Source organism: Trachinotus anak, unplaced genomic scaffold (genome assembly GCF_046630095.1).
Source record: "Trachinotus anak isolate AG129_WGS33_773 ecotype Australia unplaced genomic scaffold, CSIRO_AGI_Tana_v1 ptg000032l, whole genome shotgun sequence".
Classification (NCBI taxonomy): Eukaryota; Metazoa; Chordata; class Actinopteri; order Carangiformes; family Carangidae; genus Trachinotus; species Trachinotus anak.
The window spans coordinates 19,913,966-19,929,874 of NW_027273883.1; the positions used below are offsets into that span (position 1 = coordinate 19,913,966).

At 41.0% G+C, this 15,909-nt stretch overlaps 1 protein-coding gene across 1 annotated transcript in view; it reads right to left on the bottom strand.

The window, feature by feature from the left end:
• Positions 1-15,909, bottom strand: part of LOC139612690 (eukaryotic translation initiation factor 3 subunit H) — a 51,167-nt gene that overhangs the window by 5,938 nt on the left and 29,320 nt on the right. Inside the window, exons 4-6 of the mRNA XM_071468525.1 lie at positions 12,767-12,866; positions 9,878-10,027; positions 1,675-1,795 (exon numbers count right to left, since the gene is read on the bottom strand). Coding sequence (XP_071324626.1) covers positions 1,675-1,795; positions 9,878-10,027; positions 12,767-12,866 — 371 coding nt within the window. The remainder of the gene's footprint in view (positions 1-1,674; positions 1,796-9,877; positions 10,028-12,766; positions 12,867-15,909) is intronic.

The window sequence follows — 15,909 nt, forward strand, 5'->3', positions numbered from 1 at the left end:
CAGAGAGATTGCTGACCTTGAGGAGGATATTCCATGGCTTTCTAATGAAGTGCAGAAGAAAGATTCTCTTCTGTTCAATGTCATGAACATGGCAGCTGGGCAGTCCAGACATATTGCCTCTCTCAGTGCAGCCATCCAGGACACAGCTCTGTGGGACACCTCCACTTGTCCACGGCTTTCCTCCTACTCAACACCTAACTGCAGTCACCCTGAGCTGATGGTCCGGTCATAAGATACGCTCTGACGGGGCTGTCTCCCCAGCCTGCCTAAGCCTATCAGCCGCTATACAACCCTGTCAGATGACACTCTGGTGCGCCCAGCTGATACACTTGTGGTTCTGACTGCACCCAGCAGATGCCCCTACGGTTCTGCTACCATCCAACCTGGACTCCCCTCTGGCTATGCCAATTCCCCCGTCTTCTGTCCACCTGTCGCTGGTTGGTCCAACACAGGACAGCCGAGAAATGACGAGGTAGGTTCTCCTCCTCGTCCCATCACAGGATGCTGAAGGACAGGCTGGTGAGGTCGACACAGTCTGTGGTCACTGAACATGCACTGTTTTGTCCTGTCAACACTCAATTTCCATCCCTGCGCCTGCTCTTCTCCCCTACAACACTGATTTCATAACCAGGAGAGAAAGTTTCTTCGACACAGACACCCCCCATGGTGCCGTGGCCCCTGTCATTCCTAGAAAAGCGCAAGGATTATTGCCTTCTGTCCTGACAGCCATCAAAAGACCGACTGTTCATGAGGGAATGGTCTGTCGCAGGCAGAGCTGACCAAAATCAATTTTAACAACCTTATTAACTTTCTAAAATAATGTAACAAATCTGTTTTTATCTCAGGTCCTATTCCCACAGTGGGCCGCAGTGCTGGTCACTTCAGCAGAATCCTGAGCTTAACAAGCGTCTTCAGTCTGCCTCCAGGGCTCCCCATGAGGGTTTTATTGACAATTTTAATCTGCTCTAGGATCGACTGTCAATCTTCAAGAGAGATGGATTTCATCCAAACAAACTCACGAATGCTAGCTGCTAATATTAAACACGTGCCGCAGTCCTCTCCATTTGACTTGCAGCGCTAGCCCCCCCTACTGTCATCCTCTGGCACTACCACCTTCACCAGACCCGTCACAAACAGGGTTTCCCCTCCAAACTGCATTTTTGAAAGGGTAGAAAAAAACAATTTCCTATATTATATTATATTATATTATATTACATAATACGCATCAACAGTGTATGTGTTAACTCTCGCTCTTAGTGAGGTCTCTCTAAAATAAGTTTAAACTTCTAATCCAAATGAGTTTATCTCCTCCACCCTCCTAGGTTTTTGTTCCTCACAAAACTTGGTTGGAGTTTGGCGAATATAACCAGATCTTAGAATTATGTCCCCTAGCTTAAGACTTTTTTTTTTTTTTTTTTTGCTCACCCAGGCTGATTTGTTGTGGTGGGGTATTTTTTTTTTAATTCTACTGCTGCATTCCCATAGTCTCTGATGTTTACTTCAACTAAATTTTGTGCAGCACTCTGGTCATCTCCAGTTGTTTTTTACATGCTGTATAAATAGACTTAATTTGACTTGATTTGTGTGTGAATGTGTTGTTTCTGCTGCTGCCGCTTGCTCATTGTGTCTGTAGGTGGTGGGTTATTACAGCTTGTGTGCGAGTGTGAGAGTTACCTGGTGCTTCTGCTGCTGTTGCTTACTCAGGTTGCGGCTGTAGGTGTTGTATTTGACAATATCTTGGCTCATGTCATCCACTCTGTCCATCAAAAGCTGAAGGCTCTTCTCCAAGTGGTTGCTGGAAGAAAAATGTCAATGTGTCATTCACAAGTGATTTTATTCACCCCTAATCTTCTAAATACTGCACACTAATCTTTCCTCAATTCTAAGAAAAAAAAACCCAACTCTTGTTATTTTGAAAACATGATGGGCAGCACGTGTAAAGTTGTTTGTCTCTCATTTACGCACACATTCTCACACACACACAAACACACACACACAGACGGAGACAGCAGCAGGCTACCATGCAAGGCACTAGTCTGACTGTCGGGATGCATTTGGGGTTGACACTTTGACATATGGACAGGAGAAGCCAGGCGTTAAACCGGCAACCCTACAGTGAGCAGACAACCGTTGTCTGTCTGTCCCTCTTCTGTTGCTCTTACTGAGGGTCTATGGCCTGTGTCATGCTTCTTGCAGCAGGCCTAGCAAACATGGGCTTCCCTCCAAAATATACAGTTATTCAGAAAACCAAGGTATTTATAAAGACAAGAGGAACTAAGAAGCATGTAAAACTATGAAACGCAGTCACTGTAAACATTTTGCAGAACAATCACCTCCGGCTTTTCCTGCTTTCTTCTTCTGTGGTGGCCTCCCTGAGTACTTTCCCGTACATTTGCCCACAGCAACTACTACAGTCTCAGTGAATAATAGCAACTGATGCATGGATGAGAGCATCACTCATGTGAGCACGTACACATTACTGGTTGTGTGCTACCTAAAGAAAACTGACTTTGTTGAGGTGACAAGTGTTTAAACCTTGAGGGAACATGATGCTGTTGTTGTGTCTAATCATCAACGCTTCCCTGATTCTTGGCTGAATGTGGTCTACTTGTACGTCAGCTGGAGCCCATTTAGTGAAGTCGCTACAGTTTGATCACCTTCTCATGAAACACCTCCATCCAACAAGTCAAAAGTTTACACTACTCCCTGGCAAAAAGCTAGAGACGACCCCTTCCACTGTACGGGGAAAATCGGTAGAGCCAAGAGAGCAGTATCACTTGCCTTCACCTGTATCAGCTAATTTACATGCTATGATCACAATGTGGGGAGAACGGACATAACAAGAAGGTTTAATGACGCCGAGTGTAAATACAAAAGCCTTTAGTGGAATGTTTTAATACAGATCACATGTTAATACCAAGTGTCAATGATGGTTTCAAGTGACTTCTCAAGAAACCAACTCTCTGATTCCCAGATAAAGTCAAAAATGTCATCTTACATAGATCCTCCCTCCTCTGACACTAAACCACAGGACACTCAGACAATCCAAGCTTTAAGGTGTCCCTCTCCTGGTTGCAGTCTAAAAATGCTACATCCACATTTTTTAAACACTCCATGTCTTTGAGTTCACCTCACACCAGCTATGTTGCTCTTCTGTATCCTGAGAGGCATCTTACATGAAACCTCTGTTCTGGGGTTTGACAGTACTCAGACCTGAGGACCCTTCCTCTCGTCCCTGTGCTACATCTCTCCTCCGCTCACGTCTCTCATCTTTTCCCCAACACTGCTGTGCTGACAATGCTGACAACACTCAACACACAACTCTACCATCATTCTCTTTTCTCTCTCCTCCCTTGAGCCCTGTTTTTAGCAGGATGTCTCACAACTGCCTGAAGTTTGACCTTGGCACGGCTGCAGTGCTCCACTTCGAGTCTTCTCCTTCTTGTTCTTTTCTCTGTGGAATTACATTGTTTCATTTATGAATGTCTGGGTGCTACATAATGCAGCATGTACTGTGGGAAAACAGATTCTGACTGTTTATTTAAATGACAATTGTACCCGCAAGGACTGCCGGCACTGTGTGTGCTTTGGCTGTGTGTGCACTTGTGCTGGTTTAACTGTTTTGTGTGCATGTGCATGTTACATTGTTTCTTTGAATATGTGGAGACATGTGGACATGTGGAGTTTTGCATGATTTTAGTTACTTTCCTCTCTGCGGTGAGATTTTTCAATTAACATTTATAAGTCAATATTCCCCCCTCTCTTTTTATCTCCTCCTGCTTTCAATCTTGTGTTGCAGGCTAAAAAATGATTTGCCTATCCCCACATTTCCTGGACTATACAAAGTCTTAAAATGAATTTTTAGAAATCCTACAAACAGTCTCCACAGCTGTTATCTCTAAAAACAATTGATTAGGAATAACTCTGCAGTATATTGATACAGAGGATTTGGTACCCCTGTGAAAGCGAGATCAAATGAAAATTTCTGCCTATTTATTCTGTATCTAATACTTCACATAGTGTAGTCAAGGCTACTTTGCCAACTAACAAACGAAGCTTCAGTTAGACAGCTTCTTCACTTTGTCACTGTGGACCTACAGGCTTCATCACCAAGGAGAACTCAAGGAAATGTCCACCTGAGCCACTTAAAAGTTTGTGTACAATTTTGCAAGGACCTCAGGGGTTGTACAATATTAAAAAGTAAGGTTTGAACATTACATTTTCAAAATTCATTATAATGCAGCTATGGATTTAGTATTTTAGATGCAATGGAAGTAATTAGAAACTACATTGAAAGGGGATGTTAATGGACTTTCTTATTCACAAACCGGACCATAAATGACTGATGAAATCAATTTACATCTAAGGTGCTGTAGCACTAACTCTTGCACTTTCTGCTGTTGGTAATTTAGGGGGAAAAAAAGTCAGAATTTTAGGCTTGAATTTAAGCTACTGTTTTGTCATTTTTTTGTATGTTAGGGTTAGGGTTAAATACCAAGAAGAAGAAAGTCAGTGGCCAGAGCTCTCACCAGAACAGAAACTATAGGACTAGATTAATGCGCATAAAATTAAGTCAGCATACATGTGGAAAATGTATGCACATCCTAAACCCGCTCATCATGATCATCTCAGCTTAGTATCCATCTTAGATCAACCAATGATCAACTGGTAACAGCTTCATTACAATTACATGCAAACACGCTCACACAGAGAGGAAACTAATGTAACCACATGCATGCAGATAACAGTATGAACACTGCTGATGAACCGTTGTTGATATATAACACTATTCTCATGTGCTCCACGATCTGATAAACACTCCTACCCATAGCACTATCTGCCAGCTGCATTATGCATTACATGTGTGTAAATGTAAATGATGAAATCATCAACCACAACGCCTGTGTACAAATATTGCAAATTGGTTTTCAGTTATATTCACTACTTATTTAACTGCAGGCAACACAAACACAATTTTGAAAAAAAAAAAAAAAATCTTGTGAATAGTATATGATTTTCAGTAGCACCAACAGTTATTTCCATATGTTAGAGCTTGAGTCACTTCCAGTACCGTCATGTTTGCCTCTGAGGACTGTTTGTGTGATCAGTTTGTCAACCCTGCACTGCAGTGTCAGAGCTGTAAACATGAAAACTGATGGACCAGGACCAAATCTGGCCGTAACACTTCCCCACTGCGTCCCTCTGACTGTGTCAAAATTGATTTTCGCTGACGAAAGCCCATTTAAAACTATTTCATCAGGCAAGATGGTAACTAATTTGTGTGGTGTGCATTCATAATGTATGCAAAGGAAATCATTTAGTCAGAGCAGGATCCTTGAAAACATCTGTCGTTTATGCATGTGTCAAGTGTTTGAGCTGGACTGAACAGAAGTGTGTGTGCATGCGTGCGTGCGTGCGTGCGCGTTTGTGTGCATGTGTACTTGTATGCATGTCTAAATAGCTGTTTGAAGGTTAAGACTTGGTTTTAGGGTTGGAGCTAGGTTCAGGTATATTATGACTGGGGTATGGGGGAGACTTGCTTCTCACTGTCTTCATCAGTGAATGTATTTGCTGTGTTGTTTAGTGTGATCATGTTTTCCAAGCATGCTGGGTTGTTAATGTATTTAGAAAAGCCTGATACACATGGAACAGTGTTTCCAAACACTAAAAAATTTGATGTTACCAGTTATACACAGTTGGAAAAATTGCACACTGAATAACATATTCTACACTCCACAGCAACTGGCCATAAACTCCAAAAGGTTGAATTATTCAGATAGATCAGTGAGCCTCCTCACCAATCCTGAATTAAAAATCAAAGTCTGTTGAGGAGTTTCCTATCATCACAGATTCTATTTTAAAGTAAGGTTCAATGGCAGCTCGTACTGTATGCGAGCTCGGGCCTACATGCTCTCAACCAAATTCGTTGTGTGTGCAAACATACTTGGTCAATAAATCTGATTTCAATTCACACAGGACAATGGAGGAAAAGCTCTCAAACTGTATTGATGTGCAAGCAAAAATGGGCTGACATTCAGTAAATTGAAAGTTCAGAGGGGAGTTGTTTAACAACGCTGCCAAGGAAGTGGCTTCCATTCTTACAATGAGTCTTTTACACTGATGGAGCCTTTTTCACTGATGGGCTAGAGCAAAAATATGGATCCCTGGCTTGAGTCTGTGGCACAGTAATATGATTCAAGGAGGACATGAAACAGCTCAAATGTAACATTTCCCTAACATATGTATATAATGTTACTGTGGTGAGATTATAAATTTAAAAAGTATACATACTTCATACTATAATTTAAACTATATTTTCATGCAGATTCAGACAACTTTCCGCTAATCTTGGAGCCAGTGAATAGTCTACAGGAGGGTCATCATTATTCCATTAAGGAAAAGAACAAAGCAAAAAAAAAAAAAAAAACACTATCATAGAAAGAACTATTATTGGCCAGTGATCAAAACACTTCTCCTCAAAGGCCATCTCACTGAAGCAGGTTTGTCTGTTGAGGTTCATTTTTCCAAAGAAAATTTCATTCATGGCAACATTTCTGTCACCACCTCCTTTGTGATCCTATTTCCAGTTATGTCTCCTCACTTTCGTCACTTATCTCGTTTCTTCTACAGCTGCAGTTCAACTAAAGTCTTACAATTCCTGTCCTCTCCGTGCACTCCATCAACTCAGTGGGGTCCAAAAGTCTGAGACCAAACTATGCTCACATCTTTCCACTGTCCTACATTTCTGTACAGAAAGCCAATTACACTAATCAGACAATAGATGATGTAGATGACCAAGTGGCCCATTCACACTGCAGAGAAAAAAGTAAAGATGAGGTTTAAGGGATGATTTACTCCACAGTGAGGATCGTTTAAGATGAATGAAGACCCCTAGACTAAGACTACTTTGTAACATTGCAAACGTAAGAGGCATTTCAAGACTGTTTGGGGTGGGGGTGGGGGGGCTACATAAATGAATTTACATTCATGCAATCCATCACCACGATCAACATCATCATCTGTGGTGAGAACAACCCTGTTTGCTAGAGTGAAACTGCATTCACCCAGCCTTAGACATAGATGACATTGACAAATGGGGCTGCAGATTGGAAAATGAGACAAAAGGAAAAACATTAAATAAAACCCATTATCGTTTACTTTTTTGAAGGGGTGGAAATGAGGAGAAAAGGGTGGGGCTGTCAGCAGAAGATGTAGAGAGATGGACGTTACAATCCAATACAAGGACAGAGCTGCGCAGCATCTGACAACTTCAGGAAACAATTTCATCTCACCAGACATCCCGTCAGCATTCACATCGGGAAACCTATAGGGAGGGCAGGGCTGCTTCTGCCCCATTTCAGGTCATATCAAAAGCTATGTTCAACCTCTGAGCAGTCATTTGGAAAATGGAGCAATATGCAACAAAAGTGAGGTATTCTCCTTCAGTCTATTTGACAATTTGTAACAAATGACTGTGCTGGTGCAAAGCTTGGTTGGCCACATAGTCTACACATAGAAGAATTCATTTAATTGATGGGTTACTTGTGTCACAGGACACAGATGACGAGAATCACAACAACACCTTGTGTTCGACACTGCAGTGTATAACTAAGCACAGTGTATTTTGCACACTAACGGAGTGCAAATCAGCACTCTGAGTCGTTATTGTGCTAATTTCTCACACCTGCCCCTGGGAAGCTTTTTGATTAGCAGCTTCACAGCTGTTGCTCCACTTGCAGCGGTTTATCTCCATAAATGATTGCTGATAAATTCTCCTGAGACTGATGCTGAGTGCCTCTGAGATCTAAATGCAAGACTAAAAGAGCCCGGCTGTGAGTTGATATGGTGGGGTGATATTTGTTCATATTGTGCTCATTAGTAATGGAAGACAAAGTTTGGCAGCAAGTCCTGCTTTTCAGACTTTTCTGAATAAATATGCTCTGACATTTAGATGTGGCATTTACTGTACCTCATTTTAGACTGTATGTCTCAATCAAACACCCAATACTAACCCAGAGGCACACCAGTAAGCTTCTGAAATCAGATAGGTAGAAAAGAAGTAGAATATCTATGTATGTGGACTGTGGGTTCTGTACGCTACAGATCTGATCCAAACAACAAATACTTGTAAGGGTTTGTTTTGGCTGTATTGTGCATCTAACAAGTAGTGAGGTGCACAATCTAGCCAAAACTGCCACAGTCATTTCCATGACTGGTCAGTTACATATTTTGAGATGTCCTGACACTGTAGGCCACACCCATCTGATACTGCAGTCCAAGGTGGTAAAAATAAGGTTTAAAGAATTAGGCTGACATTATTTTGAATCTTATTATTATCAACAAAAAGACCGAAACCAACAAAGAATTTATCCTGTTGACAAGTGCTGTCTGTGGAGTCTTATCAACTTATGCCTATATACCATATAACTCCATTATCCTCTGAAAACTATTAAAAACACAAAGGAACCATAGAGCTGCACTGGGTGACATATTTCTTCATCACAACAAACAGGGAAAGTGTAGTTTATGCTATTTAGCTGGTTGCTGTATTTTCCCCTCTGAATACTCCAACTTATGACATTTCTGGTCCACCAAATCTGACTCCCTCTACGGGAGTGTTGTCAGCTGAGAATTCAATTTATGTTCATGGTGTTTTTTCAGAATAAACTACACTGGGCTGTGTTCATCATACTGAAGGAATGTGTAAATCAATGTAATAACACAGCTGTTTTATTTGTATTGGAGGACAATGCTGCACAAGCATGAGCTCTGGCTACAAAAACTATTCTTGTTAGTATGATAAATTCGCTTTTGGATTTGGTCTATTTGTGGGATTTTTGTGATGACAATAAAAAAAGATAAAATCAGGAAGTGTTTGAAAACAGCACTAAAACCATGTATAGCGGGTAAACAGAAGACAGAACACATCAATACACCTTGTAGCCCTTCCTCCATTCTGGTACAGTTTAGAACGAAGCAGAAGACACGGATTAATGTCCAGGAGTCTCCTAATGTCAAATCAATTTTAATTTAGAAGTAGCTTTAACTCTTGTCTGTGAAAGCAGCCTGCAGGTTCTAAGAGATACCATGATGTGCTTTTAAAGAAAGACACTGTTAAGAAGTGACTGCATTCTTTAGTGGATACAGTAGATATGTATTTACAGGACTATGGCAACCAAGTGCACATGAATCAAATTAATGTGACACGTTGCTAATAGCCTCCATTTCCTGGATTGGATTGTAGAATAATTTTACACAGAGGCTGACTCACTGAGGTCTGTTGATAAACATTATTGTGTCATTATTCTTTTCATGTTGGATCTTGATCGTGAGCTTACAAAACAGCACGAAGGAGGATGTGTTACAAAAACAGAAGATGCTGTAATGCTGTGACAACATGAAACAAGAGTCCAATTGCACATTCATAAGTCGGAAGATTAAAAAGCTTCCTACAATTATGATCTTACAAAGGTCTTTTCAAGTGCAATACAAGATTGTTAATTAGCATGTTCTTCTAAGGAGCGTTATAACTTGAAAATAAAGAAAAGGCTAGATTTTATTGATTTTAATCTAGGAATAGAAAGTCTCTAAATGCCTCTTGAGTATCTAGAGCAGTGACATCACCTGCATGTTCCCTGCAATGTCATTGTAAGATTAGAACATTTACTGCGGGACTGAAGGTCAAGGTTTTTTTTTTTTTTTTTCCACAGAGGACAGATGTTGATAAACCTACACAATTCCCCACAAGACGCAGAAACATCTAGTAAATGTTGATCCCTTGAGGAAATAGTGTGAAATAGTTAATCCAGATAGCAACGTTAACGTTTTTACAACCAAGATTTCTGGCCTCAGGCCCTCTTGGTAAATGGCTGCTGACCTGCTTGAGAGGTTGAGTAGTTCATGCTTGTCGGCGACCGTGGACTTGTCCTCCAGCTCCCACATCAGTACGTTGATGAGGTGGGAATTCTTGATGACAATTGGCACCTCCTCGAACATATGCTCGAAGCCGATGTTAGCCTTCTTCAAGCTGGAGAGAGAGAGAGAGAGAGAGAGAGATGGGACAGGAGAGACAGAGGCCGGAGAGGAAAAGTTAAGACACATTTTGCCTTCACAGTGGAGCTATAGGCATGATCATTGTTGACTGTTGTGTTTGTGCCATTTGCAATAACACTGGACAGGATTTCCCTGACACACATTTTGAGAAAATAAAAAAATTGTCATTAATATCCTGGTATGAATTACAATCATATTTAGCAGCCCTAAGTGGCAGCACTGTTCTTTCTGCTGTGTGGACAAATAGCCATGCTTTAATAAAACCCAAGGGAACTCTTTTCATTTTCTTTCTGAGGCACTGAGTGGTTTTAAGGGGACAGCTTGCCCGTTGATGCACAAAGACACAACACATAAGTGAGTGTGAATCAGTGGTTGAAAAGGGCCTGAAAAACAAAACTCATTCCAAGAAAAAAACATCTCTTAGCTGATTTGTGGCCATTTAAACATATTTTTAAGTGACCAGAGAGTGGGTGGGGTTAACAGTTGTTCCGCCTCTACATCTGTTTTTTTTAAGCTTTTTTTTTAAAGGCAGAGATCCTCTCTGCCTCTGCCTCTGACTTGTTTCCATGTTTTACTGTTTGTCGGCATATGTTTCTTATTACAACACAAGTTGTAAGTTGAGTATTGTATATCAGGAAACTGAACCTCAGCCATATAAAAGTAAAATGAATGATAATAAACTTTTTATGCATGTTGCCTTTTAAAATCTGTGAATGGTCTGACATGACAAGACATCCATGTTGCCTGTCCTGATCCATGTTAGACTCAGCAGCCTTCTTTATGCGCTCTGCTGATAACTGTGCAAAGAACTGAGCCATTTTTAACCACCTCTTCTTCTCTCTCTGACATGAGCTTGTTAACACAACGAGAAACTTCAAACTTTGCTTAATGTCTCACATAAATCCAATGGCATTGACTGCCTGCCTTGGTTCGGCCTGTCACTTGTGCACAGTGCATGAGCTACAAACTAATGTCTGCATATGTCTAATGTTGGCTTGTTAGACGTGTTGCGCTTGTTATGGGATCAATACGCTCGCTGCATTAATCCACCATGTGCAGTGTACCAGAAACAGAGATGTTTAGACTATGCTTGTCTGTGTGATAAATAGGGTTGCGGAACATCATTTGATTCTGATAAGGTCATTTTGATAAATGTTGTTTTGTATTCCAAGTAGAGCACCACCTCAGGCAAACTTTAAGAGGAGACTCGGAGGCAGAGGAAGTGGGCAATGCTGCCTCGGGCTGTCAGTGTGGAGGACAAAAATCAGTATGGATGACAGAAGTCTATAAGGAAAATCTATAATGATATGAATACTATTTGTTATATATATTGGCACAATTATCCATCTGGAGTGCTTTAAAATATTTCCTGCACATTATGACCTTTTCAAATGCCTGCAGAGTGATGTGAAAAGGCGTCTATGAGGAAATAGAAGGACGGCACACTCTAGGCAGGACAAATTGCTCAACCCTACTGGACTGTGGCACACTTAATGCCATGCTCTTTCCAAGTTGGGCCCCGTTGGACAAAGCCAAAGGTTGACTCCACAGGCTGACTAATTTGATGCTTTAGATTGTGTGCTCAAGTGGAGGCTATTGACCACTGCCTCCACAGCGTGGTGGACTTGGAGAGCAGTTCAAAGGGATGGGTCCATTCAGCACTCATCTATTCCTGCCTTTCATTTCAAAAAGGTGCACAATATATGCAAGCTTATGTAACATCAAATACACCAACATGAAAGAGACTGCTTTTTCTGCACACTGCAGTGGAGAAAAAATTGAGATACTTTTGAAGTTTTGTATCATTTGGAAAAAAAATATTATGGATATTCAGATTTCCAGGTTATTCTGAAAATAAGCGGATAGAGACAAGATTGTTGTAATGTGGTGATATTGTCTTTCCCTGCCCTGAGCCGGCCTCTTTCAATCATGGGCTTGTTTGGAACTCTGATAGCCACAGATTGGAGCCGTAATAAATCATAGGAACTAATGAAAAGCTGCAGAATGAGAAGGATCCTGACTCTGGGCCAAACGCACTGGGTCAATAACAGAATGGCTGGTAATAGAGACACACAGGTGGAGAAACACAGAGGAAATAGGAAAGCGAAATGAAATGATGCGGTTAAATACACAAATACACTTGCTTTTAGTGGATTTTAAAATGTATACCTGAAGTTTCTGAATGGACAGTTTGATGCTTTTGGGACTTCTACTTTGAGCTGTTAAGCTTGCATTTGTCAGGGCATGTGCGTGTGTCATCATGTGTGCATTAATGCATGTGCGAGTCTGTGCACTTGGGACTACCCTGATCTGGCAGGAAAATGGTCCCCTCTTTACATTCATTTTTAGTTACAATTTAAAAGCAATTACGATAAGGCTTGGGGTCAGAAAAGCGTAAACATGGCACATTTGTTTGACGGGCAAGGACAAGCAGATAAATCATCATCATCAGTGTCCATCTCCAACTGCTACTGAAAGCCTCTCCTGTGGATGCAAATATGGGTTATTTGCATCCAGTGAATAAGCAGAATCAAAAGAGCGAAGAATCAAAAATTTTAGATCCTGCATTCCTGTGAGCAGTCTGAGTATTTATACATATGCACAAAAAAAACGCAAGACCTATTTGTGAAGATCTGCACTTCTGTGTTCACGTGATCATGAGATCCTCCATACAGTGTCTTCCTTTCCGTGTGTGCCTGTATGAGCTACTCACCCCTCAGGTGTGAAATCTTTCTCTTTGCAGATCTCCATGAGTTTTGGAGTAAGCCTGTAAGCCTTGAGGGACAGGGAGCCTTGGGCTGTCTTTATAGGGTCTAGAATGACAAATGAGAGAGATGAGAGTCTTTGAATTCAACAAACAACAAGGCTGGTGTTCAAACTTTTCTTTCTCTTTCTGATTTCTTGTCACTTTGTAAAATGTATGAAAATAGTGGTTTCCTTGCTTTTGTCTGGTTGATCCCAAGCAATCAGTACCATGTAAAATTTTACAGTCATCTTGCAAACACACACTGGCAGTCTTGAGTGAGCACAGTACAATCACAACTTAGTAGCATGGTTCTCTACTGCTGGCCCCTGAGCGTGCTCTAAAGGAGCTGGGGGTTGAGCGCCTTGCTAAGGGGCACCTTAAAGATGACTGAATGAGCTGAGAACATTTGCTGCCCAGATTTCCCAGTCAAGAAGCTTCTCATTACAAACCTCCTTTTTACCCTTGTAGGCAACTGCTTTCAACAGAACACTTCAAGTCCAAAGCTCTTTGTATGTTAATTTGCAGCTGGTTATCAAAGTTGTTCCCTCTGAGTAGCACAGTGCGTATGAAAAGGACAAAGTGTGCAGAGTGAATATAATCCCATGAACAGTCATAGGTAATTTTTCACATTCCACACTATCCTTGCAAAAATGATTTAACAAAGTAATATATTGTGTTCACCTCAGAGCGGAGGGAACATTTAACTTACTTAAGATTTAACCATCTTCTTCAGATGTTGTTAAACCAAGAGCCTGGTGATGAAATTGCAGAGATTTCACAGGCTCCCTTCCTCTTCTCTTGCCAATAAGCAAAGCTAAATTTAACCACTAAATCTGCAAATGGAATTTGGCATCACATGACAACATGACTTGATAAATGACTTGTTTTCCATTTATGGAATACAGTGGTGTGTATGTGCTTTGTGCACAACCCACTACCATAAGCCATGTTACAATATTGTCTCTAATTCGGGATGCACATTGTTCTTACTAAAAATGGAAGCTGTATCCTGCAATTAAGAGTCTTTGTCTCTGTTTTTTTTCACTTGTTTTTACACACATCAAAAGGTGTTAGGTTGGTATTGACAAACAAAAAGAAGTTTACATGATCTGAAAATCACAAGGGTCACCAGTGAAAACAATAAAAAACAAAAATCATTGTTTAAAGATTCTGCCTGGAGAGGAGCTCAGTCTTTGTGTGTGTGTGTGTGTGTGTGTGTGTGTGTGTGTGTGTGTGTGTGTGTGTGTGTGTATGTGGGTGTGTGTGGGAAGATTTAGTTACCACAATAGCATCCCAACTGTGAAAGATATGATCATGAAACTTTACAGGTGTGTGGCTGAGATCAAAGATGGGTGTGGTGCGACCCATGACGACTGTAATAATGTGGGAACAGCTACTGAGTACTCATGGGCCAGAACATCAGCATTTTAATCTGTGATCCCATCTCACATTAGACTGTAGTTGGTTTTTCATTTAATTGAAAACATACTCTGTCCATTTTACAGATGGAAACATTAATTTCTGAACAGCCTTGCAAATTGGAGAAGGAAGGGAGGGAGTGGAGGAGCTACTGGTCTGTCCACTGCAAAATGGGATTTGCACAGCAAGCTTTTTTAAAAAAAATAAAATCTACTCAACAAAGCTGTGTCAAGTTAAAGTAACAATTTTAAAAAAGGTAAAAGTACCTAAACAAACTCTGAGAAATTCTATTTGACTTGCTTTTCTGCTTCTTGCTACAGAGAGAAAGTGGGAATATTGGCTCAGGCTCAGACTAGACAGGCTGACAGCCACCAACCTACAGTCTACCAGACATTTGACTCAGACTTATTCTCCTCCCAACAGCCCACTGTGAGAAGCCATTTGCCTACAGCACAGAAAATCCCAAACAGAATTAACAATTGACAGCCAGTGTCAATTCATGCTGGCTGTTCTCCACTGAACCGATATCCAGTTTCTTAAAGTCAGTTTTTGTCATCAATTCACTAAAAAATGATTAATTTCACAAAGAAAATATCGACACGTCCTCACATAAACAAACTGAATATTCATTTCTGTGTGGTGTTTACAAACAGGAGTGTAGTGTCACTTAAAAGCTTGCTGCTAATGATGCTCTGTGCCTGATCGGTTGTGTTACATGTGCCTGACTTGAAAGCTTTGGACCAGCACAGAGCTGTTTGCAGTCAGCTCTGCGCCCGTCCATCTTTTCCTGTTCAACTGATCTCCCCCGGTAAGAAAACTGCTGTGAATGTGCTTGGTGAACACATTTAACCATTTGGTTTAACAACTTGCTCTAACTCTAAGCTGTCACTGGACGGATGCTATTAAGTCGCCGGTTGGCCATCTGATTGATTCGTCCATTGGCATAAAATGACTGGTGAGCTAATGACAAAGAGAGCAAAAAAGGAATCAATTCTTTCCCTTTGACTTTAAACAGAGATAATGTCAATTCCTTTGAGGTGCTTTGATCCATTAAGCGATGCATTATTGATTGACATTAACAGGAGACCTCGTTTAGCAGGGAGAAGGCTGGCTGACTGACTGACTGGCTGGCTGCCTGAGTGGCCTGCTGGCTGACGGGACTAGATCAGAGGGGTTCACGTGTCAGATGGTTAAAATTAATCTTTGTCTTTCATGGCTTTGTACAGTCTGAGTATGGAGGAGACAGAAGAGAGCAGGGAGGAGTTCCTTTACACTTACCAGCACTGACACATTAATGAAATTCAAAGCTGGTTTCATCATTTTTTTAAATGGCAATCGCAGATGCTGCTTCTGTCTTGATATGAAGTGAGTGCGTAAACAATGAGAATATTTAAGGAAATATAGTGATTTATTTGTAAGATTGGTAGATTGTTTGTGACACCTTGGCCGTACTTGAACTCTTGTTTTTCAGCTCATAAACCTGAAGGAGGTAAACTTGACACATTATAAAGTTTTCAATACAGGCAGAAAATAGCGTCCTGATACTACTTGACATTTTCACATGTTAATACTTGCACCCCACTGTATATAAAAGCCAGCAGTGCTGGTAATGAATTATCATTTAGTTAGACACAGAGGACTTAAATGCACACCCTTTTACTGTGACAGGTTCTAATGTGCTGTCATGTAGG